At 38.9% G+C, this 25,659-nt stretch overlaps 3 protein-coding genes across 7 annotated transcripts in view; 1 reads left to right on the top strand and 2 right to left on the bottom strand.

Annotated features, from left to right (window-relative positions):
• TMEM225 (transmembrane protein 225) overlaps positions 1-25,659 on the top strand; it is a 58,936-nt gene that overhangs the window by 31,167 nt on the left and 2,110 nt on the right. Inside the window, exons 1-2 of one of the 5 annotated variants that reach the window (XR_004316837.1) lie at positions 19,139-19,245; positions 22,129-22,296. The exons of 2 other annotated variants lie outside the window; for them this stretch is intronic. The gene's annotated coding sequence lies outside the window, so the exon portion shown is untranslated. 2 more of the 5 variants (XR_004316839.1, XR_004316838.1) reach the window with 2 other exon arrangements.
• Positions 2,029-2,971, bottom strand: LOC102522894 (olfactory receptor 6M1). The gene is given in 2 exon segments (XM_006180285.2): positions 2,029-2,922; positions 2,924-2,971. Coding segments are annotated over 2 exon segments (942 nt in total).
• LOC116661088 (olfactory receptor 8D4) lies at positions 18,898-19,824 on the bottom strand (the record flags this gene model as incomplete). The annotated part of the gene is made up of 1 exon (XM_032472305.1): positions 18,898-19,824. A coding segment is annotated over exon 1 (927 nt), but the record flags the coding sequence as incomplete, so codon positions are not given.

Below are 25,659 nucleotides of genomic sequence, written 5' to 3'. Positions count from 1 at the left end.
TTCCTTAGCAATGTGGGAGGGTGTGGTCCGATGTTCCGGTGGTTAGCTCTCGTGCAGTGTGCTGATGAACTTGACTCCCCATCTTGGTGCTCCCACCAGTCCTTGGAGTCCAGCAGCAAGGTTCTCCGGTGACCTCTGCTCTCAGCTGCTGGTTGCTACAGCACGAGGGCTTGCTTCCCTCCCTCTTGCCTAGGGCCTGTGTTCTACTTTGTTGTAATCGTCTTCTCGCAGATATTCTCCACGCGGCTCACACTCTCATCCTCAAATCCTGACTCAGAGAAGGCTTCCTTAACCGCTTATTTAAAATGGGAACTCCAGCCCCTAGACTCCCTCTTCCCTTTCCCTGCTTTATTTTTCTCCACAAATTTGTCACCGTGTAATTTTTATATACTTTCTGTCCATATTTTACTTACTGCATGGCTCTCCCAACTATAATTTAAGCTTATTGGGGGCAGAGATTTTTGTCTGCTCTGTTTGTTGGTACATGGTAGGCACTCAAGCAATATTTGGTAAATGAAGGAAGGAAGGAGTAATTTTCTTTGACTTGTGTGCATTGACGTATTAAATTACTCACCGATGGATTTAGCTCATTTACTCTAGTCTGCACACATTATTGAAGTTATCCTTTCCTTTGGTCATTTTCTACCTGGAGTTAGGTGCCAAGTCTCTTCTTAAGGTTTACTTTGGGCCATCCATCGAAAAGCACTTTTGACAGTTTTCTCCCTGTTGTTACCCGGCGTGGTTCCACTTCTGCATTCCTTCATTCCTATTTATCAGTATTTTTACAAACCTCTGCCAACAGCTAACCTTCCACTAGTGCTCTTGTTGTCATTTTTGACCATCTCAGGTCATTATACTGCTCATTCCCTGCTCCCCTCTCCACCACTGTACTCCTCCAATCAATATTTTAAAAAGACAAACCTGTCCCTGTTAGAAAATAACCTTTTCTAATCCAGGTTGCCTTCATATTACAATAGTGCTTATATTCTCAGTCCACATTCTGGAAAGTGTCGTCTGTATTTATTTTCTCCATTACTTTATATCTACGCACTCTGCTACCTTCATTTCTTTATATCTACACAGTAGTTTGGCTTTTACCCCCAAATTCTTTTGAACTTTTACCAAAGTCATTCATGATCTGCTGCGACTAAGTGCAACAGATGCTTTTAACTCTTTATCACGCTACTTGGATTATCTCCCCCTGGTCTTTCATCCTCTTTCATGATCTCATACTCTCCTGGCTTTTCTTCTCATTGGTCACCCATCCTTAATCTAATTTGTGGGTTGTCTCCTTTTGTTATCCTCCTGTGATCTCTGCCACTTCTATGGCTTTAATTATCACTAATATGTTGGATGATTTCCTAAACTATATTTCTAGGACATATGTCTTTCCTAAGCTTCAAATAATAACCTAGCTGACAACTTACAATTGGACATCCTCCAGGAACTCAACAGGTCCACCACTCACCTGCCCTTCCTGTGTTTCTTTTCTCATCAATTATCTCCACCTCTCACTGAGGTTTATAGCCAGAGGCTTGATACCATCCTGAATCTCACCTCTTTCCCCCTCACACCTCACATCATATTTACTTGATCTGGCTCACAGAGGGGAATACTGAGTCTCTTGAACTGTTCGAGTGCCTCTCAAGAAGTTAAAATTCTCTAACTTACGTGTCTCAATACAAGTAGTGATAACTTTATTTCATTCAGAGATGGGGACATGGAGGCTACGTTCTGAAATGGTCAAAGTCACCTGGAAAATAAACTGATTTAGCCAAAACTAGATTTGGAGACCTCTGAATTCCTGTCAGGTAACGTTTCATAATTCTAAGCTGTGAATATACCAGACGGTTCATGGGTTAGTTTTTTTTTTTCAGACGTAAGCAGAATTTCATTTCAGTTTGGTATGGGCATTTCTCATCCTGCTGACCTAGTCTCTGGTTTCTGACAAACCAGCGTGGCACAGTGTTTATGCAGAATGAATGTGCTGAAGGTAAGAAACGTTGCCTGATGTACTAAATGCTAACGTCAGGTTTTCCTTAGTATCAGGGACATGACTCTGTTCGTTGCCTCTCTCAACACTTCTTTCACCTTTTCATTCCTCAAGCTATAAATAAAAGGGTTCAGCAGGGGGGTCACTACGGTAATGAGGACAGCAGCTACCTTGTCAAAGTCCAGTGACTGGTTCTGATTGGGTCTCACATACACAAAGATGTTGCTCCCGTAGGCAATGGAGACGACGGTGATGTGAGAGGCGCAGGTGGAAAAAGCTTTCTGACGTCCTTGGGCCGAGGGGATGCGCAGGATGGTAGAAATGATGTAGGTGTAGGACCAGGTGGTGAATGCCAGCGAGCTCAGGATGACAAGGGCAGACAGGAGAAAGTTTATCCTCTCAATGAGGCGAGTATCTCTACAGGCCACTTGTAGAAGTGGGGCAATATCACAGAAAAAATGATTAATTTCTTTGCTACAGTAGGGTAGCCTTGTCACTACTACAGTTGGTACCAACACAGAGAGGAAGGCCCCCACCCAGCAGCCCAGAACCAGCTGGAGACAGACCTTGCTGTTCATGATGACGATGTAGCGCAGGGGGTTACAGATGGCCACGTAGCGGTCAAAGGACATCACCGCTAGGAGGATAAATTCCACTGTCCCCAGAAAGAAGTAGAAATACGTTTGCGTGATGCAGCCAGCAAAGGATATGTTTTTCTTCTCTCCTAGGAGGCAGGCTAGCAACTTCGGGGTAACAACAGTTGTGTACAAAATGTCCAGAAAGGACAGATTACTGAGGAAGAAGTACATTGGGGTTTGGAAGCGATTATCAGTCCATATGAGGGAGATGATGATAATGTTTCCCACTGCTGTTTGTGTGTAAGTCAGCAAGAGAACCACGAAGAGGGCTATTCGGAGCTCCAGGAGGGCTTGGGAGGGCAGTGAGGGTGAATTCAGTCACCATGCTCCAGTTTCCCATGGCCACTCTTAGGTGCGGACAGCGGGCCTCCCTGAAGAAACAAGAAGGAAATCAGCCTAGAAGGTGATTTTATAAACATCTGTAGAACATGTATTATGGAGAGCACCTAATATTGGGAAATAACTCCTAGGATATATTCCTTGATCTGAAGGTCATTACGGTGCAAACTTAGGAAAGTCAAAATATCATTTAGACAAAAATGTTTCTGTAAAATGAAGAGATAAGACTGAATTAAAAAAATACGAAACCTCTAAGCTTTCTTCTCAATCAATGAAACTTCTGTTCTTTTCAACTTGTCCAGCTTCATTTTCCCAGCTGAAAGTGTGCTAAAGCACTGACACGCTTTAATTAGAACTCCTTACTCTTACTCGGAAGTTTAGAGTCACTGAAAGGGAAATCCTTTCAAATCCTTTCTATCCTTTTCTATAACAAATTTTCTGTCACTTTGGCGATTGACATTAGTGACCTGCCATTAGTAAGAGGTAAAGGTTGATTTCTTTTTTCCAGTATTTGGTGATCTCCAGAGTCTCCCAGTTTCTAGAATCTTTTCCTAGCAGATATAGATCTGAGGAAACAGACCAGGAATGGCTAAAAGGAACAATGGCTTGTGGCCCTACTGATCAATTTAGCTGAAACATCAAAAGGGAATCATGGGTGTCTTGTTATTAGGTGATGCTCTGTGTCCAAAACCTACTCCTTGCATGTTCTGTGCAGTGTGTAATACATGTACCATATATCTGACTGATTATTTAAGAGGACATTATACCATGTGATAAAATCAGAGGTACAAATTATACACGCAAGGTAAAGCAGAGGCAATTCAACTTACCCCATTTACTTGATCAGCTGAAATCATAAAACTGCACATCAAGATCATCCAGTTTGTACTTTCTCCTATTATCTGAGAAGTGGTTCTTCTGCACAGATTTCCCCATTTCAGGTTAAGAACAGTCCACTCTTGAGCTCTGACCTGAGCCCCTCCTTAGAGAATAAGCTACAGCTGGTCCGCTTACTTCCCTTTTCCCATCTCCCCTCCGGCCCCTTCTCCAAGACAAAAAAAATTGCCTTCTTATCTCATTTTTTATTTGAAGCTTTTCCTATTACAAAAACACATTTTTCAAATATATTAGAAGATGCAAATGCAAAAAATTAATTATCTGTAGTTAAACCTGTTAGAGATACAGTGACAACATTTTGATGTATGTATTTCCAGGCTCTTTCAAAGTTCTGATTACATATATATGTATCTAAAATAAATTACTAACAATATTTATTAATTAGTTTTTCCTTATTTTTCTTTTCTCTTGTAATAATCATCATCTTTCCATTGTGTAGAAATCTACACTATCATTTTATTAAAAACAGCTTTTTCGGAGTATAATTGATATCCAAAGAAATGCACGTATTTAATGTGTACAATTTGATGAATTTGGGCATATGCAAACAGCCAGGGTATCATTGTCACAGTCAGGGTAACAGACACATCTAACACCTCCCAGATTTTCCTTTACAGAATCATTAAAGGTCGGGTGAGAAGGGACAGACTGGGAGTTCAAAATTTGTAGATACTGACAGGCATATGTAGAATAGATAAACAAGATTATACTGGATAGCACAGGGAAATATATACAAGATCTTGTGGTAGCTCACAGCGAAAAAAAATGTGACAATGCATATATGTATGTTCATGTATAACTGAAAAATTGTGCTCTACACTGGAATTTGACACAACACTGTAAAATGACTATAACTCAATAAAAAATGTTTTAAAAAAAAGAATCATTAAAGGTCATACAGCTTGACTCTATGGATTGGACTATGATATATTTAGCCAGCTGCTTAGTGGATCAACATTTCTTGCTTATATAAATAATAATCAAATAAATATTATTGTGCATAAGTCTTCGTGCAGTTAATCTTATTATTTCTCAGAATACTCTTATTTATAATACGATATTTGTTCTCACTGTTTCTATCATAATAGAAAAATCCAAGAAACACTTGATCTTACTCAATTTTACCTTGCTAGAGCAGCTGATAATCTAAAAATCACTCCAGATTGCTTTTGTGGGCTCTTTTCTGAGCTAATAAATAGCTCCGTATCATACCTCAGGACTGGATAGCTGATGCTTCCAAAGATTAAGCAGCTGTGCTTTTTAGAAAAAGTCTTTTTTTATGTTCTGAGCTTCCATTTTCTTGTCTGAAAAATTAGAATGTGGATTACACCTTTATAAGGTCCATTCAGTGTCTCAGAGTCCTGCTCCCAGTTGCTTTTCAATATGCTTCCCCACCTCAGAGATTCTAGCTTCTTTTATTCCCTAGTAATCAATCTCCCAAATGACTGTAAGTTACTGTGCAGAAGTGGCCAATCATAGCTACGTACACGAGTACAATTGCGCCTGAACTCTCGTATGAACTGTCTGCATGAGGCATTCTGCTGTCGTTTTTGAGTGTATTGTGTATTACTATTTCCAAGAGGTGGTTCAACAGGCAAATGACACCCCACGTTTTAAGATTCAAGTATTAATTAGATTAATGTGAGAAATTAGAAAAACTGGGTTCCAGTCCCAGTTTTTTCTCACTTTTATCTTTGTTATTTTAGATTCAGTTTTTCAGCTGAGTCATAGCGTCTTCATCTGAGAAACGAAGATAATCGTAACTTTCGAAATGAGCTGCTGTGAGGTTTAAATTAAAACATATGTGTGACAGTATTTAATAGATTCTTGCTGAAAAGTATGGCTCCATTCAAAAAGGACTGTGATGAACTTCTAGGAGATGAACAACTAGAGCTAATTGCTTCTTATCTAAATAAATAACAATAAATTATGAAAAGTTTAATTTGTAACTGAGGAATATTTTTAATGCATATTTATCTGAATTCCCCAGATTGGCATCTGACTCCACTAAGAATATTGAGAAATCAGAGAGACTATACACAGAGAAATTAATTTAACAAAATGATATATTAATAAATAAAACATACGTGAAAAGGTATACTTACATCTCAGCAGTTGTATAGATGATGGAAAATCTCCCAAAATGTTTTTAACATGCAGACACAGGAAAAGGCTCAAACTTCGATTATTATGTGTGCGTGAATTAATTCTAAACACTTCACTTCGAATTTTTTTTTTTTTTGCCAGTTCTATTTTTATTTCTAGCTCATAGAAATCTCCCCTAACGATAAAGTAAACCTTATGAGGTCACTGAACCATTTGACCCCAATGTCACCATGTGGCCACCCAGCCATCGCTTGGCTAACTTCAGTGCTTGGGAAATGACTATCTTGCTTTCGCACTGGCTAAATGAAAAGCTCTTACCTGGAATGGAAAACTCTGTCTTTGTAATTTCCAAATACACGTTCATGTACTGACCTTATGGACAAAATACTAACCTTTTCCACCATAACATCCCTTAAAAACACCTCCATGATCTAGAAATCCTCTCTGACATCCCAATGAGTTCAGCACCACACAGATTCTAGAGTCTGGTTTTTGCAGATAGAGTGCGTGGTAGTTGTGTTAAGTGGCCTGACAAAGTTGCAGGAATAAGTCAGTCATAGCAGTATTACAGTAGATCTCGGATGTTGCTTAAGAAATTTATGCCAGATTATCACTGATTCTTGATTCTCAGGTATTTTCCCCCATGCAGGAAGGCTATATAGTTTCTCTCTGGTTAATTCTCAACCATTTAAATTATTTAGTAACTGAGATGTTTTAGATGTAGAATCCCATACAGCTATGGCTACTCATCCAGCCGTGGCTGTTGCAGAGTCCTTTCATCATCCTCACAAGTGATGGTCAGCGAAGGGAACTCAGTTCAGTTTTTGGTATCTCATTCCACCTTCATGGTTACTAGAATATTAATCTTTCCATTGGAGCTTTTACTCAGTGGTCTTGAATCCTCTAAATCACCAGATTAAAGGTGACTTGAAATAAAAAAGAAAAAAGTTAATCCTTTCCATTTCTTTATAAAATAAAGCTTCCTTTCTCATATTCATTTTTTTCCCCTAAGTGGATGAACTATACTTTTCATGGACTAATTTGCCTTAGAGATTTAGAGGAGAACAGCTCTTGGGGATATGGGTCAAAAGAAGTTAATTAAAAATATTGTTATAAAAGAATGTTGGTTCTGAACTTCCTAATCACAATTACAAAGTTTTAGAAGGTGCCAAATAGACCTGTTAGGGGCTCCTTGGGGATTTCCTCAGGTATTTTGCTTTATCCATTTAAAGGAAAAATAATACTTTTTAAAAATCTACGAAGAAGCTAAAAACAAAAAATTTTTCATCCTTCTTAAGTTATTGATACAGTAGGAAATATTCTCCATGAATATTCTAGAGTTTCAGATACCATGTAGTGCCTCTGTCTATATTGGCATAGATTTTCTTAAAAATTCAGATAAAAATATAGTCATAGCAAAACCCACTTTTCTCATCCCTGTCCTGTTCTTGTTCAAAAAGACAAGCCTTCATACTGAACTCAGCCCTGTTCAACTGTTATTCCATCCTCTTCTCTCTCACAGTCACAAAGGTTGCCATACACTTTCACTGTATTCTCTGATATGTAGATTTTTTTCAATAAGAATTTAAAAAAATTATTTATTTTAATGGAGGTACTGGGGATTGAACCCAGGACCTCATGCATGCTGAGCATGCACTCTACCACTGAGCTATACCCTCCCCTTGTTGGTAAGAATTTAAAAAAAACCTTCTTCTCTGAACTAAAAATGCTGTACTTTTTATCTTAACATCAATCTGACTTTTATTTGAGGATGCTGAGTCTCTTTCGAGTGAGCTTGTGCATCCTCCTTTCCCTGTACCCGAGGGTGAGGGCTGCAGGGCTGGAGGGACAGGCTCTTTCGTATTTGCCGTTGGGAGCAGTGTTATTTTGCTCCCAATGTCCACTTTCTTCTGGCTTTGGATAAAATTTCTCCAAAGCTCATATTACACAATCTTGTAGTTTTCTTTGTTTCTGTCATTTATTGCCTAATGAGTTTCAAGAAAGAAGTAAGCAACTGGCATAGGGCCTTCAAATAAGACAAGGATGGGGGAGCTTTTTAAATTGAATTTGAAAACATGAAGTCATTGGGGACACAGTTAGTAAAGACTTTTTCTGTGGTTCGTGGTCTGTTTCATCCTAAGAATGTCTGTTATTCTGAGAAACCGTCATATCTATGTAAATAGCTCATAAAAGATGCTAGAATTTGAATTTCTTAACCTTACGATCAATGAATTATCACCTGCAGTCCTCTTACATCATTAACTCCTTTTTTATAACTAGATTTTGCTATTACATAGAATTACTCAATCTCTGAAATCCCAAACCCCCAGGTATCAATGTTGGACCCTACTGTCCCCATTCACTGTTCTTGGTTCCTGTACATTCTCTCCATGGCCTCATTCAGCCCTCCAGTCTATAGATGACCCCATTTTCTCCTTATCTACCTTTCTGCCTGAAAATATAAGTAATATTTAAAAATATATTTTTCTGTGTGAAAATATAAAATATATGTATTTCTACAAAGAGAGAAAGAAAGCCAAAAGAAGAGGGAGAAGAAGGGGAGAGAGAGGTTGACTGAGAATATACAGGTCCTTGCAGTGGAATGAACACCTCTAAAATGAAAATATGTAAGAAATAATAAATGGAAATACAGATACATTGTATAGAATGACATTTCCTGATTACCTTTAAATAATAATTGCCATGTAAACTTTTTTTCTCCCCCATGCTCATGACTTAAGTACCCTAGCCCCCAAAACCTAAAACAAATCCCCTGTTCTTAACCATTTACAATATGATACTTAATTTTTAAAGAGCCTCATCTAATGGGGAAAAATATGAGAGGGTGGTCTGGGCTTCAGAGCGAATGTTGTCATCTGCAAGCCAAGGGTGCTATTTTATAACAAGTGCATGGACTTCGACAAAAATTTATATTAGTGTTTTCCTGAATTTTCCCTCTCCCAGCTCCACAAACAATCTTATGACTCATTGTATGGGATTTGTTATAATCAGTTATATTCTGTGTTATATTTATAGAACGGTCTCCAAACATTTAATAAGTGTTTGGTAAGTGTGGACTGAACTGGGAGGCTAGATGCCATGCGGCAAATAATATTAAATTGGCAAACAGGATGGCTGGTTCCGGTTTTGACTCTCTTACTCCCTAGATTTGTTTCCCTTAACTGATCTCTTTATTTTTTCTTTTTTTCCTTTTTTAAATTTAATTAATTCTTGTCTGTATATGTATATTTTTTAAATTGAAGTATAGTCATTTTACAATGTGTTAACTTCTGGTACAGCATAATACTTCATTTGAACATACATATATTCATTTTCATATTCTTTTTTCACCATAATCTCCCTAGATTTTTTTTTTTAATCTCCCTAGATTTTGAAAATCCTACCTCATCTGGGCCTCAGTTGCCTCATGTACAAAGAGAAATGTTTGAGTGGGATGCTCTCTACAGCCCTCCTCCTCCACTCATTTGACTTGATAATCTTTTTCTGTGGGAGACACTCACCACAAATATTTTTACTGCAGGTTTTACAACAAAGGGAAGCAGTATTGTGTAGGAATTAAGAGCATGGGTTTTGAAGTCAGATAGTTCTTGGTTTGACTCCACTTACTAGCTGAGTGACTTTGCGACAGTGATTTATTCTCTCAACTCCTCAGTTAACTTATCCATAAAATGGGGATGTTATTCTCACTGTAGGATTATCTAAAACTGACATAAAATGAACCATGGAAGCTTTCAAAGCAGGTTATCTGGCACATGGTAAGTGCTCAGCATTTTAGTTAGCTGTGCCTGGGGTTAAAGGTCATCGACTTCCCGAGGATTAGTGCTTGAAAGAAGAAGTAGCAATGCTTAGCATGTTTCCTAAAATATGATAGCTTTGTTCCTGAAACACCTGTTTGGGATGGACTGTTGATGGATTTGCAATTGGAGTTCCTTAACTTTCTTTTCATTTGGTAAGACTATGTAACTAATTGGAGCAATCAGATCCTCCTTCCAGGAATTTGGATTTAGAACTCAGATAATTTAAAATATATACCCATGTAAATTATATATGTATCTCAATATATTTAAGTATATTCAATATATATACTTGCACATATATTGACTATACCTGTGATTGAAATATACAAATATTTGTGAAGGACTGAAGCAGCCATTATCTTCCATGTGCACACAGAAGTGGAAAAAATAGTGTGCAGAGAGAGAGAAACATTACTCAGGTATGTATTTGTTCACTGTGACTGCTATAGCAAATTACCACAAACTTGTTAGCTCCAAACAACACCAACGTATTCTGTTACAGTTCTGGAGGAGAGAAATCCAAAGTCAGTTTCACTGGGTCTAAATCTGTGTGTCATCTGGGCCATGCCGTTGGCTCTAGGGGAGAAAGAACCCATTTCTATGCTTTTTCCAGCTTTTGGATGTGCATTCCTTGGCTTTTGGCTCCTTCTTCCATCTTCAAAGCCAGCAGCATAGCATCGTCAAATCTCTGCTTCCATCAAATCACGTTACCTTCTTCTGTGTGGTAAAATCTCCCTCTACCTCTCTGATATGACACTTAGGATACAATTAGATCCAGCCTGGGTAATCTAGGAAAATCTCTCTCCCTCCCTCTCTAAATCTTTAATCACATCTGCAAAATCTCCCTATCATATATACTTTATATGTTACTTAGATTCACAGGTATCGGGGATTAGGTCCTGGATATCTTTGGGGGTGTTCATTCAGCCGACCACAAGATATTTGGGAAAAAAACAATACAAACATCAAATGACTTACAGATTTAGAGATCCAGATATAGAGGGAAGAGAGTGCCAGCCCATGGATTTTTAAGGATTTCTAGTTCCTGATTCTAGTCCCTTAGCAGGTCTTACTGTTTATTATCTCATGGGGTTTCGTGTGGTATTCTTGATTATTGTTATAATAAATACCCATTTTACTTAAGCTAACTTGATTCCTTTTCTGCTTTTATTTACCCTCAGCTGGTGAATCCTAGGATACTAATTCTTCTGTAGACGATGGTCACATTGTCCAGTTGCTACAGACAATTAATCTAGACTCATTGTCAATTACTGTCTCTGAATAATTGGTTTTCCTTTCAAACCAGTTGCTTCTTAGAATCTACTCTCATTCTTCCTGATAGTCCCTGATCTGCAGGTTTTCCATATAATTAGAACTGGCAGGGATGCTCTTGTCTCAGAAAAAGTAGGTAAGTTCCATGTTAATTTTATGTCTCCATGTTTCCCCTGCTTAACTTGCTTCCCATTTCATGATACAGTGAACTGCTAACATAGACTGGAGTTCACATATATCTGTATACATATATTCAAAACTAGTTGTGTAGTTTGGGGCAAGATGCTTAACCTCTGTGAACTTCAGTTTTCTCATTTATAAAAAGGAGATCATAATATCAGCTCATAATTATTAAGAGTTAATAATTAATAATTATTAAATGACATATGTACATATTTAAGTACATGTACAAACTAGGGTTATATTACTCCTCTTCCTGTTTTTGTTACTTATCCATTATTATTATCTACAGTATTTAGCTGTCAGAGATGATTTGAATCATCTTGCAAATCCTGAAAACACCAGTAAACAGTGTTCACTTTGAATTAGATGTGTTTGCATGACTTAGACTATTTTTGATAATCCGACTTTAACTAAAAAAGGGAAAAAGAAAAGGATGAACTATATTCCCCACTTTACAGATCAGAAGCTAAGCTTCAGATAGGCTGCCACCTGATAAAAAAAAGTGATAGCCAGGCTTAAAATTTAGGTTTTCTGACTTCAGTTCAGGACTTTAATCCATCCTACTCTGTATGTGAGATGGTCCAGTAGTATAATCCAGAGCATGTTATTTTCTTTATGGCTGAATTGCCTCCTCTGGACCTTGATTACAAACAATACTTTGCATTTGATGTGGCTGGAAGCCTTTTAAATCTTCCCACATATCTTTGATTTTATGGTCTTCAAGCATGCCTTTCCCACATAGTGTGCAAGAGCTGAAGATGCCATTCTTAGCAAACAGACTTTCAAGGTTTCCTGGGAAATAAACCTTCAAGGTTTCCTGTGAAATAAGGACATAATTTTGTTGACTGTTCATCTCTCAGAACTTCCTTTACTTTTTCATTCCTTAGACTATAAATGAATGGGTTCAGAAGAGGGGTCCCCATTATGGTGAGGACTGCTGTCACTTTGTCAAATTCCAGGGAGTGAGTCTGGCTGGGCCTCACATACATGAAGATGTTGCTCCCGTAGGCAATGGAGACGACGGTGATGTGAGAGGCGCAGGTGGAAAAGGCTTTCTGACGTCCTTGGGCAGAGGGGATGCGCAGGATGGCAGAAATGATGTAGGTGTAGGACACGGTGGTGAACACCAGCGAGGTCAGGAGGATGAGGGAAGATAAGAGGAAGCTTATCATCTCGAGGAGGTGAGTGTCTATGCAGGCCGCCTGTAGCAGAGGGGCAATGTCACAGAAGAAGTGATGAATCTCCTTAGAGCAGAAGGGCAACCCGGACAGCACAATAACTGGGCAGAGCACTGAAAAAAAGGCTCCCACCCAGCAGCCCAGAAGCAGCAGGAGACAGACCCTGCTGTTCATGATGATGGTGTAGCGCAGGGGGTTACAGATGGCCACGTAGCGGTCAAAGGACATCACCACCAGGAGGATAAACTCCACTGTCCCCAGGAAGAAAAAGAAGTATGTTTGGGTGATGCAGCCTGGGAGAGAGATGGTCTTCCTGTCAGCTAGGAGACAGCCTAATAGCTTTGGGGTAACTGAGCTAGTGAATAAAATATCCAAAAATGATAAGTTACTGAGGAAGAAGTACATTGGAGTTTGGAGGCGATTATCAGCCCATATGAGGGAAATGATGACGCCATTTCCTGTGAGAGTAAGCATGTAAGTGAAGAAGAGGAGCACGAAGAGGAAAATCTGAAGCTTGTGGCGAGCAGGGAAGGCAGTCAGGATAAACTCAGTCACTGTGGTCTGATTTTGCACATCCATTGAGTGCAATCCAAGGTGGAGAGCGTGTCTCTGAAAAAACTAAGAAAATATGAAGATGAGAATCAGCTTCAATAAGTTTTTAACTGTCAATGTCATTGATAAGATGCAGTACAAGAAAGTTTCAGTGAAGAGTGGTTTGTTTGCATCCTGCCTCTGACCCTAATAAAGGTAGAACCTTGGATAAATGACATGACTTCTCTAAACTCTTCTCATATTTAAACAAAGTTTGATTTCATGAAATTGTCTTCATGGTTCCATGAAACTCTAGTCTTAATGATTTTATTCTGTTTTGCACGATGCTTCTTCCCTTTTCTAGTTCACTCTTCCTGATGTGCTATTTTCCCCTCTTCGTTCTGTGCCAAGAAAAGAGATCTGCCTAACTGAGAATCCTGTCAATCAATTTGGAAAACAGAGAACAGGAATGTTAATAAAATTAGAGTTCCTTTTCTGAAAGTTATTTGAACTTCTAGGCATTGTCTAAATCAAAGAGCAGAGATAATGAAAGCTGGACAGTCAAATGAAAGGGAGCCTGTGTGTGTCTCGCCTCTCTTTGGTTGTTGATAGTTTGTTTCATATCCAGCAGTACCCCGTTATTCTGATGTCATAGGACTTGACCTCTCCCTAAAGTTGCATAGTCTTTCTTTGTTTTTATTTTCTATAATGATATAAATTTTAGTGTCCACACTCTTATAGAACAAGTAGGTCAATGACATATATTTCATAATTTGCAAAACCAATTTTATGTATTTTGAAGACATTTTTGCGAAAATGATCAATGTGTTTCTTTGTTATTTGCAATATTACCTCTATGGCAGCAACCAGAAGAAACTTTACCCTCCCATTCCCCAGCGGATTCTTATAGGTTCTCTCAAATAAGACTTTTATACCTTACTTTCTTTCAGCCATTTGAAGATCATGTTTTTAATAGTTGAAGAATGGATGCAGATAGTGTTTGAAGCACTCAGCTTAATCTTTGGATACCGCTCAATTTTGCTGAACGTCTGTTGCATGTGCATAGAATACAGTTGACCCACTGTCATTTAGTGTATTATTTTGTGACTAATCCTTTAGTTTCAAGTTAAAACAAGAAACTTATGAACCCTGGACTGGGTTTTTCCTAGGCTTGGAGCACGACCTGGTTATTTTTAAAGGAGGTCCTTTTCCTCAGGCTTTGTCTGGAATAAGAAACTCCTAGCAGCTGTTTTTTATCATAAAGACTTTTTTTTTTTCTGAATAAATTTTCATCTGAAAAGTTGGCTGTGACTTTCTGTGGTCCTGTATTTGCTTCTGTCTTCCTACTCAACACTCATTTATCCTACACATCAGCCTATCCTTATTTCAGTAACATGAGTTTTGACTTCATCTTCTCTGTCCCAGATCATAGGAAATACCGGTTTGTTAGAATTATTTGACATTCATAGGGTGTTGGTAAGTAAAGTCCTTAACAAATGCATAACTGTTTCCATCCACCTGAGTAATTGTCAAATGTGATCAGATCTGAATAACTTGACTTGCTGTTGAGTTTAGCTGTAGAGCTCTTTTCACTTTCTTTTCTTTTTCTTTAATGGAGGTGCTGGAGATTGAATGCACGACCTTGTGCGCATTAAGCAAGTGCTCTACCACTGAGCTATATCCACCCCTCTTGTTTTACTTTCTTCTAAATCTTTGACCACAGTTTCTACATCTATAGACAAAAAAGTATTGATCAGTTACACATTCCCTTTCCAGTCTAAATATAACTCGTTTTCCATGAAGACAGGCACCCAACTATTTAAGCCCCCACTCTTAAAGCACAAATGACACTCATTTGTTAAGTAAATAAGTCAGAATTGATGGAGCTTCCCCCTTAAACATGGGGGTGCTGCTGTCCAAGATTAAGCAGTGGTAAGCTCAGCAGTCTGCATTTTCTTGTACCAAGTACAGAGTTTATTATAACCTGTACCTTCCTGGTGTCTGTCACCTTTTCTCTGGTTGTTAGTGGGAGATCTGTGTAGTTCTAGATAACTGATTACTGCAGTATTAATGCTGGGCACGGAAGAGACCCAAACACCAATATACATAACAGATCTGATCTTTCAGGATTTAGAGAAAGGGAGGATTACAAGAAGGCAAAAATCTAGGCTGAAAGAGTGCAGTTTACAATTGCAAGGTGCGTTATTCCATTTCTTCTCATAATCTTCCAAGTTGTTACAAGGCAGTTTGTTTCATTTTCTTTAAAATAATCAAAGGTCCCCAAAGGGTCTCGCCTATTCAAATAGGGTCTTTGCACCAGTAAGAACTGTTTCCACCACAAATCTTCTAATATCCCCTCCTCACCCAGTGCTCCCGCACCCAGATAATGAGCTTCCCAACTGTTTACCACTGCAAGTACAGCATCATTGTGTCTGGGTGAACAAGTAAGACTGTTGTTGAGGACAAGTATAATGATCGAATAGAGCACACTTTGTAGAGAAGCAGAAATACTTTCACCTCCCATTTTCTTTACCCTTCCCCACCTTCGTTGTTGACAACACTGGGGATTGATAGGTATCTTAACAGAGCAATGTGGGTTCCCTGGAGCTGCCTCTCATCTGCTCTGTTGTTTCTTCCGTTTATCCAGTTAATTGTTCCACCACCTCCATAATGTCTTCTACTTTCCTTCTTGCCTGCGTAGTCTTTGATGGCCCTGATGGGAGCTTGAATCCACTCTGGTACTGTAAAACTTGAACAGTTTGATAACTTTAAAAGCACTGTGCCATTTTTTAAGAACGAAAGTCTGGGATGGTTGAACATGAATAGAGTTGCAGTTGGCCGTGGTTGTCTTAGGATAATATAACTACGGGAAAGATGGTCTTGAGAGCTTTCTGTTCTGCTGTATTTTGGTCAATCTAGTTCTCTGAGAAGAACTAAGGATGTAGCACTTCTCTCCTTTGTGGAGTCTCTCAAGTTCATGATAGTGAAAAAATGTGACTTTGTGTCAGCCTTTTCTAGATGATCTGTGGGCCCTCAGGATCCCCTCATGTCCAGGAGGAAAGGTTCTGGACTGTGACGGTCTGTGTATAACAATTTAATTGTAACCTTGCCAATACAAGGCTTTCTTGTTTGATCATTTTCCTCATTACCAATTCTGTGGATCCTTACAATCTGCATAAAATTTACACATTTCAAGAATCTAGATTTAGACAGGAAAATGTGGGTAATGGAAAGAGCATGGGAGGTCTTGGAATTGAATTTATATAGTTATGATAAAGCTATCACATTTAAGATCTCCCATGAGTAGTTTCTTGGCAAAGTAGTAATTGGACTTTGATTGACCAAATATACATGTAAACAAATGTAGTAAGCCTCAGACTGTTTAAAATATAGATATGGATAACTATATAATAAAACATACTTACATCATGCATCATACTGACTGTAGAAAAGTTGGTATTTTCTTCATTCAAATATGTTAAGAACCTCGAATGTTGGCTATTTTCTTCCTACTGGCTTCCATCCATTATTCTTTAAATTCTTCTATTGCTTCAATTTTGAATTCCATTTAAATCTCTCTCAGTCTGAGACTCTTCCCCGTAAGACACATATTCCCTTTCTTGAAACCACATCAACTGGTTTTTCAGTTTTTGCTGAAATATTTCATCTACTTCATTTAAATGAAAACTTGTCCTTTTATAACCTCTTCCTTTCTGTCCTTTTCCTAGTTCTTTTTCTTATTCCTACAGAATAAGTCTAAATCTTGACTTAACGCTAAGATTAAGTCCAAGTGTTATGTTTTCAATTAATCTTTGATTTTATACATATTCAGGGTCACATTTTTGCCAAAAAAGCAGAATCGTGAGCGTGGTGATAACTCAGGAAATCAGACACAATGAATTAAGAACAGGTCCTCTTACTTCTAGTTTAGAATCTCTGGCGCCAAGACTGAAAGACTTTCTGACCGAAATCTTTCCAAATCTCAGATCATTTTTTTTTTCTTACTTATAGGGATGTAACTTCCAGTCTATTCACTTAATTTCTCTATCTTCTGTGAGTCCATCGGAAGCTTGGATATATTCAAAACCATAGACCGTCAGACTGGGAGAGAAGTAAAGGGATATTAGACAGTCTGGTGCTAAAATATTCTGCACTGTCTCTGCTGTCGGGTGATGTGAAAATCACTATTTCTTGACGTGTCTTATTCTACTTTAATGGTCCTGATTGTTAGAAAAATTCGTATTTGCATTCACTGAACTGTCTCTCTAAACTTTCTTCATTTTGTTTAGTCACTCCTGTTCATTCATCAGTTCATATTGTTATTTGATTTTAGATATATCCACCTATTTACTTTCTACAGGATATAATATTACCTTATGATTATTAAAGTGATTACAACTGGATGAATTGTGATATTTAATGATTTTTTTTAATTCACCTTTAGAGGTTTGGTTTAGAGTGGCTCTTGGGATTCTGGCATTAAAAAAAGTTTCATTATTATTATTGCCGTCACAGGATGTTGGAACTGAAAAAACTAATCACAGAAAGTTAAGGTCTCCTGGGAGACTCTCTTGGGTGCTTATTTTATTTATTTAAAGAAAAACTTAGAGATCAGATGAAGCCTCAATGAACTAGAAACTTGGAAAACAAGTTTTAAAGTGTTCCTAATGTTATGAATAAGCTTTAAGATGCTTTTGCAAATGAGACTATTTACATAGATATATATCTGTGTACATATTAAAAACATTTTATTGAGGTATGATTTTATGATTTGCACACATTTTAAAGTGTATGATTTATTGAGTTTTGACAGATGCATACAGTCATGTAGCCATCATTACTATTACAAGAATGGTTTAAAATGTTTACATTACCTTAAACAATTGCGTGTTCTTTTGCAAGTACATACACCCCCTCCCTATCTGAGCCCCTGACAGCCACTGATATGTTTCCTGTCATAGTAATTTGACTTTTCTATAATATTATAGAATGCAGTCTTACAGCATACAGTTTGATTTTTTTCACTTAATCTGATGCTTTAAAATTAATCCAGTGTTTTAGGCATCAGTAGTTTCTTCTTTTGTACTACTGAGGATCACCTGTTAGATAGATTGCATAGATATATGACTGTTTATTTATTCACCAAATAATGGGCACCTGAGAGGTAATTAAAGGCTTCTAGTTTACAGCCTAGACAAAATACCAACTCAAAAGAAATAAACAGAAAGTTGTAAAATACTGTGCATATACTAGTTACCAGGAAAAAGCAAGATATTAGGTAAGACTGTAAAAGTATCATCTCCTAATCTAGGAATTCCAAGTCTTAGCCTTTGCTCGCTCACCTGAGATGAAACACTGGGACGGTACTAGCTTAGCCTTTCACTGGATTTTCTTCATCGAATTGAAATTTGATGTAACATTGGCCTTTAATACGCCAATTATTAAAATTAAAATTCTTTAATAGTAATAATTTATATTATTATTTAATAAATCTAAAAACATTTATTATAAAGTTGTTGCAATGATTTCTACAACACTGTTCAATATTTCCCATGCAAATTTCTATTAGAGAAATCTCTTTTGAGTGAGAAATAAGAGGAAAGACTATGTCATACCAAAAGAATTTCGTGTGTTTTTATTTCTGGTATGACTCTACAGGATATCATGACTTTGTTTTCTTTTTGCTTAGATTCTGGAACCTTAGATTCAGGAAAGTTAAAAATTGATGTTCGATCCCAGGAATGATGTTAAACTTTAAGTTTAAAGTATTTGTTATTTATGTAATATGTGTAATATCAAATAAATATATATATTCAGAATTATACATAAATAATTTTACCTCACTTCTAATTATTTTTAAAGACTCAGGGCATACAAACATACACACATATGATTATGAATACATAAAATAACTCTTAAAAATAACATATTCATTTTGAAGATATTTTTCTTCTTAAGAGTTTCATCAGTGCATTTTTCACTTCCTTGTTCCTCAGACTGTAAATCAGGGGATTCAACATGGGAATCACGTTGGTGTAAAACAGTGAGGACACCTTCTCCTGGGCGAGTGAACTGCTGGAAGCAGGTTTGAGATACATGGACATGAGAGACCCATAAAATATGAGGACAGCTGTCAAGTGGGAGCTGCAGGTGCTGAAGGCTTTGGACCGGCCCTCTTTAGAGTGGATGCGGAGGATGCTGGCGAGGATAAAAGCGTATGAAATGATGATTATCAAGCTGGTGGCCACCATGTTAAATCCTCCAATGACAAAAATCAAAAGCTCATCGATGTAAGTGCTGGAACAGGAGAGTTTAATAAGAGGAACGATGTCACAGAAATAATGCTGAATGATGTTTGATTCACAGAAAGTCAACCTTAATATACAACCTCCATGAATCAGAGCATCAGTAAAACCTACCGAGAAGACAGCAGCCACCAGCAGGGAACACACCTTGGGGGACATGATGACATTGTAGAGCAGGGGGCTGCAGATGGCGACATAGCGATCATAGGCCATTGCTGCCAGCATGTAGCACTCAGAAATGACACAAATACAGAAAAAGAACAGCTGAGTCATGCATCCAGTGTAGGAGATAACTTGATCTCTGCATAAAAACCCTGCCAGCATTTTGGGGGTAATGACAGAGGAGTAGCAGAAATCTAAAAAAGACAAACTACTGAGGAAATAGTACATAGGCGTCTGGAGTTGAGAACTCAGCCCAATTATTGAGATCATACCCAGGTTTCCCACCACAGTGACTACATAAATCCCCAAGAAGAGGCAGAAGAGAGGCAGCTGAAGCTCTGGTTGGTCAGTTAATCCTGAAAGAAGAAACTCTGTCTCTGTGGATTGATTTCTTAAACCCATTTTCCTCTGAGAAATCTGTGGAGATGAAAAGACAGAGTCAAATTAGACAGGCAGGATCCCAGCTTATCCCCAGTTCCTCTACCCATGAAAACAGGAAGCCCAGGTTATTTTACCCGGTGGCACTGGATCTGTGTTTCCATTGATATGCAGACTTTGACTCACCAAAAAGTCAGGTCTCAGATGAAACAGAGAAAGTAATCATCTGTCTATCTATAGATTTTAGGAACCCTAAATTAATGTTCACACCCTCCCTAGTGTCTCAAATTCTTTTAGCAAAGTATAAAACATTTGACTCTAGAATTAAAAATAAGTCTAATGGTAAAGAACATTGGAGAGTTTTTCTAAAGCAAATTAGTTGAAGAGGAGCAGGAGGAAGAGGCTGTGGGCTAAGGAAGCACTTTTGCTAATGACACAGTTGCCTAGGGCTGACCCTGCCCACGGGATTTCCTACAGAGAAGGTATCTATTGTTAAAATCAATTACGATTTCCACATTAAGGTTTACCAGGGTGTTCATCAGAATATTAATTCCAGCAATGTGTTAATATGTGTACGTGAAATAAGTATCTTAGGGTGATACTGATTTCAGACATGCAGCGTTACACAAAGTTAAACAGGTTTCTTAACTGAAGGCTGTTTCAGATTCTTCTGGACTGTATATAACAAACAATATTTTCCAAACTAATTTGGTGATAGACTCTCTCTCCCACTTTAAAACAAACATATTGTAGCTCTAGTGTGACTCAGAACATTTCAGGAAATTGTATTTTCTTTCTTTTTTTTCAGTTTTTTTAAAAAATTGAAGTACAGCCAGTTACAATGTATCCGTTTCTGGTGTACAGCACAATGTCCCAGTCAAGCATATACGTACATATATTTGTTTCCATAATTTTTTTTTCAGGAAATTGAACTTTCATTTGCGTTGTTCTGTTATAATCGAATCATGAACTGACTTCCATGTGGGAAGCTTATTCTTCTAACACTTCAGTAAAACTGGACGATGATAGAATGGCAGTGATCTCAAAACTCTATCTCTGGTCATCCTCTGAGCCAAGACTGCTTCTCTCACCAAGGCCACTGAGCACGACTTAATACACTACTGCCAGTGCTGCCGCTTGGGCTGTGCAAACCACCGGGTTCTGTGTGTTTCCACCGGAGGCTCCCATGCAGTGCTTCCTGTCTCCACCCACGCTTCTCCCAGGGAGGGGCAAAGGGGACACATGCCTTGGAATTGCCTGTTCTGGGGTCCACCAAGGCTTTATCTCTGAAAAATCATACCATTTTTCTGTTGCTGTTGGGCTGCACCCAGAGCCATCCCTACACTCTTATGTTTACCCAGAGATTATGCAGGGCGCTGCTCAGACATCTGGTTTAGCGTTTTCTCAACCTGCCAGCAAAGGATCTACTTTTCTCTCTGGCTCTTCAATAAACTCTTCGTATCTTCTTACTTGCAATCTATTAAAGCTGTATTAGAACAGGGCACAATTCCTTTGGCCACTTGCATTCCCAAGGTTGCAGGAGCCTTTTCCGGATTTCCCAAATCAGTTTAAAACAAAGAAGCTTCCTAACACTGAACAGCTGTTCTCTGAACAGGTTTCCAAATTCTACAGAATGCGTGACATTTGCATCTGCGCTCCTTCTCCTGTCCTGAGGGATGGAGATAGTGCAAATGAGGGATTGTCCGTTTACCCTTAGCCTGTTGCTAAAATACCCTTGAGTCCTCCTTTGCCTTCATCTCTTGCACAGGTCTAGTCTAGTCACAGAGACTACACAGAGAAACGTGAAAGGAAGGTTCAGGAAGATGCATGTACTATTTTTTGCCTTCAATGTCTTTTCATGCATGCCTTCAAACTGTCCTGAGTATCACAAACTCACTAACCACTCCTCACGTGTCTAACTCTCCCACATTTCTCCTGATTCCTGCTGGGTTCTCTGTCGCAGTAAAATGCCTTCCATCCTGCCCACGTCCTTGTTCTGTTCCAGTGCCCTCCCTGCCCTGTCTTCCCTCTGCTCAAGCCAGCTAGGTTTCTCTGTGCTGTCTTTCCCACTTCCCAAATATCCCTGTGTCCTTGTGACTCAATGTGCAGCGTCACTAACATCATTTGGGGATTTGTTAAAATCCATGATCTCAGGTCCTAAGCTACAGGAATTGAATCAGGATCCCCATCTTCGCAAAATCCCCACATGATGTGTATGCACATTGAAGTCTGAGAGGCCCTATTTTAGGTTATTCTCTCCTAAAGCTGAAACCATCTTTCTTTGTTCTTGTTTTCTCCTCTGAACCTCTCTCTGCTTCTCTGTGCCAGAAAGCATTTCACGATCATGTAAAGCGCATCCTTAAAACCATCTTCTCAGGAAGAACCGCCTTGGATGAAGGATAGAACCGTACCAGACTTGCCCATGAAATCCCGGCCCAGGGAGACAGAGGCACAGAAGATTTTCTTGTTCTTGAAATTACTGTTTGGATCACAGAGGTACCTAATCAAGCTGATAAGTGACATAGACACTGATTTAGGTGAATAATTATTCCGTTTTCCTTTTTGGTCTCCAGAGTTCCTGGTGTTTAGGAAAAGTTTTAATTGCCCCAGATGGGACTATGTTCAGTTATTTACCAGTGAATGTTAACGATTGTGAATGCTACAATATTATAGTTCCTACTTTCCAAGATACATTCAGGTGGGAAATGTTTGTAGAGGTGTACACAGTCCCAAATGAATTCTAGTTTTTAAAATTATCTCTGGACCTTTAGTGGTTAGTTATCTACCCTAAGACTGACATGATTCCTGATTTATGTTGTAATCTGTTTCGTGGACCCTGCTGGTATTTTTCTTTCTCTTTCTGGCTTACTTAGAATGACGATCTCCAGGTCCATCCATGTTGCTGCAAATAGCATTATTTTATTCTTTTTTATGGCTGAGTAGTATTCCATTGTATAAATATACCACAGCTTCATTATCCAGTCCTCTGTCAACGGACATTTAGGTTGTTTCCATGTCTTCGCTATTGTATATAGTTTTAGCCTCTTTTAAATTCCTCAGCAACATTTTTATTTCTCTACCTTACGCTGACCTCTCACTCCTTCTTTGCTCTTTCTCATAAGCGGTGATGTTCTCTAGAATTTCCTTCTCTACCTCTTGTCGCATTCCGTGTGATGTCCCCACATGGTGATATGTACCTCTGTGCTTCAACTGCCATCCCTAGGCTGATAACCTCCAATCTGTTATCAAGATCCAGAACTACATTCTGTCTATTGTATGCCCTGTAGGCACCTTAAACTTAACCAAAACCATGTTGCTCCCATGTTCTACATCTTACTTAATGGCATCATTGATTACTGTTCTCCCTAGCTGTTCATAAGATTTCTTTGACCTGGATCTCACTAATCTCACCCTATCAGTTTCTCTAATCTGGCAATATCTTTATATCTTTAATGCCATTGTCTATTAAAATTTTAAAGGAGACATAAATCTTTCAGCCCAGGAATCCCTCTCTTAAGAATATATTGCATAGAAATAAAATCATCACTATATAAGGGCATAATCATATCAGTTATCATGGTGTGCTGCTTGTCACCCTCCCGGTCCTTCCACTATACTAGGCCCCAGGGGTCAAGAGTCAACCTGAAAGATGATTCCTCAGCAGATGGCAGCCCCAACAGCAAGCTGGCTCTGATATAGGAGTGGTGAAGTGTGGGAGCTCATTCCCACAGCGACCAGAAGTATTGACTACTGAGGCTTGCAGGTCCTGACAGATAGTGTACAGGTGCCCTCGAGACAGAAGGGAAGCCAGCATTTCACGGCAGACTGAGGTCTCCTGCTCCATTCAGGATGACTCTGGCCCCCAGATCCGGGTTCCTGGTAGGGCTGGCTATTGTTTCTTCTGTTGCAACCACAACTCAGTTCGATTTCTGCTCAAACCTGTTTCCTTCAAACACTTGCAGCTGTGATTCTTGGATGCACTCTCCGATCTACTCCCCACATACAGATCTCTGCCTCAGAATCTCTTTCCCAGGGAATCCAAGTTAATACTATGGTAATTGCTTATGTATTATTTATGTGCCAGGAGCTCTTTTAAGTGCCTTACATCTCTAAACTCATTTAACCTTTACAAAATCGTTAACTAGTAGGATGCGTTTTTACCTCTACGACCACAAACATGGTAGAGCCAGAATTTAAAGCCAGGCTTCTGGGTCCATTTTCTTAATTACAAAATCTCCCTGACATAGTATAGATATAAATTTAAATGTATTGAGCATCATTTTAAATAATTAAATAGATAAATAAAATATAACAAGATGTGTAAAGATGTCTGGAAGACAGACAGCATAGTGTGTTTGAGGCCATGAAAGAAATCCAGTCTGACCCATGGAAAGTGGCCTGCAGTGAGGTCAAGGAAATAGGCAGAGAGAGGCTTTTGGAGGTGACTGTCATCTTAGGCCAGTAAAAGTGTTTTTTTTTGTTTTTTTTTAATTTTAGTACAAATCCTCTGACTCTGAGCTTAGTGCACACCATAAGGAAACTGAAAATGTTTTCTCTGCTGTTACAAAGGCAATTCTGACAAGAAATAATTGTCTGTGCCTTATAAATGATATTGGGCTGCAATGGTTCAGTGTATCAGGCCAGTTCTTTTGGTTTCAAAGCACTGGTCTATTTCCTAGACGCCTGCCTAGTTAGTTAAACTGTAAGTTTAAATAGTTAAACTTACTTAGTTTCTCCAAAACATCCCAGATTTTAAGCGGTCATTTTCTTTTGTGATGCTAGCTAGCTGAGTTCTCATGTCAGTGATCTTGAATTCCTTCTGCATTTCACTGATCCTTATCTAACGTCCATTAATCCTGGAACATAAAATTCTAACTTCTTTAGTCATGCGTGTCTAACTTCTTTTAAGGCCCCTGGTTTTTCCTGTATCTGATAGCTCTCTCTGTATGTGGTGTCATATCTCCCTGTATATCTGATAGCTCTCACAGATCTCTGGGCCCCTTGGTGCTTCCACTGCACTAAGTCTCAGGGTCAAGGGTCAAACAGTAGATGATTCCATGGCAGTTGGCAGCCTCGACAGCAGCCAGCCCAGGTAGAGGGGTGGAAAGTGGGACTGATCTTCCCTGTGCGCTACTTTAGCTTCTCACTGCCAACCCCTCCGCAATCACTGAAAGTCGAGATTTTGCCCTACTTCCTGTGACTAATCACATCAGAAGAGAAGAGCCATGTGAGAGATTGGTGGTGGTCAGCTTGAAATCCCCAGTCACAATGGCGCAAATCAGAAATGTCCAGGCCACCAACATGTTTTTCTCCTCGTGGGCCTTGGTCTTCTTGGTGATGGGAATCATCTTAGAACAGTGGGTTGAACTGAAGTTGGGGCCAGAAAAGCCTAGCCTACCCCACAGCCCATGGATATGTTGCACTACTGATTGGCCAGAAGGTCAGAGCTATACTATGGAAAAGAGGTGGGCGGAGGGGAAGAGTTCGTCCTTCCTTGACTTCCATTCATCTCACCGTTATTTGCTAGTGCAAATAACTTCTGGTCGCAGGGAGCCCTCTTGCATAATCACCACGGTCAAGGTCGATGCCAAAGCTCACCATTTGCATCTTTTGGAGAAAAGTTTAGCGTCTCACATTCTTAGTTGCTGAACCTCTGAGAATCCTTGGCAGTAGCAGCAGGGTGGCCCAGCACGTCTAGCACATGAGGGTATGAATGAAAAGTGACTGGCGATGGGGAAAACAGGTTATATTGCCACTGAGCTGGAGTACCTAGCAAGAAATCAATTCTGAGAAAAGAGAAGAGAAAGACGCTTACAGAGACATCAGGAGAGAGAACAGTTTCATTTTGGTTCTCTCTCC

The sequence above is a fragment of the Camelus ferus genome, chromosome 33, assembly GCF_009834535.1.
Source record: "Camelus ferus isolate YT-003-E chromosome 33, BCGSAC_Cfer_1.0, whole genome shotgun sequence".
NCBI classification, from domain to species: Eukaryota; Metazoa; Chordata; class Mammalia; order Artiodactyla; family Camelidae; genus Camelus; species Camelus ferus.
This window is presented reverse-complemented; position numbering and strand designations above follow the sequence as displayed.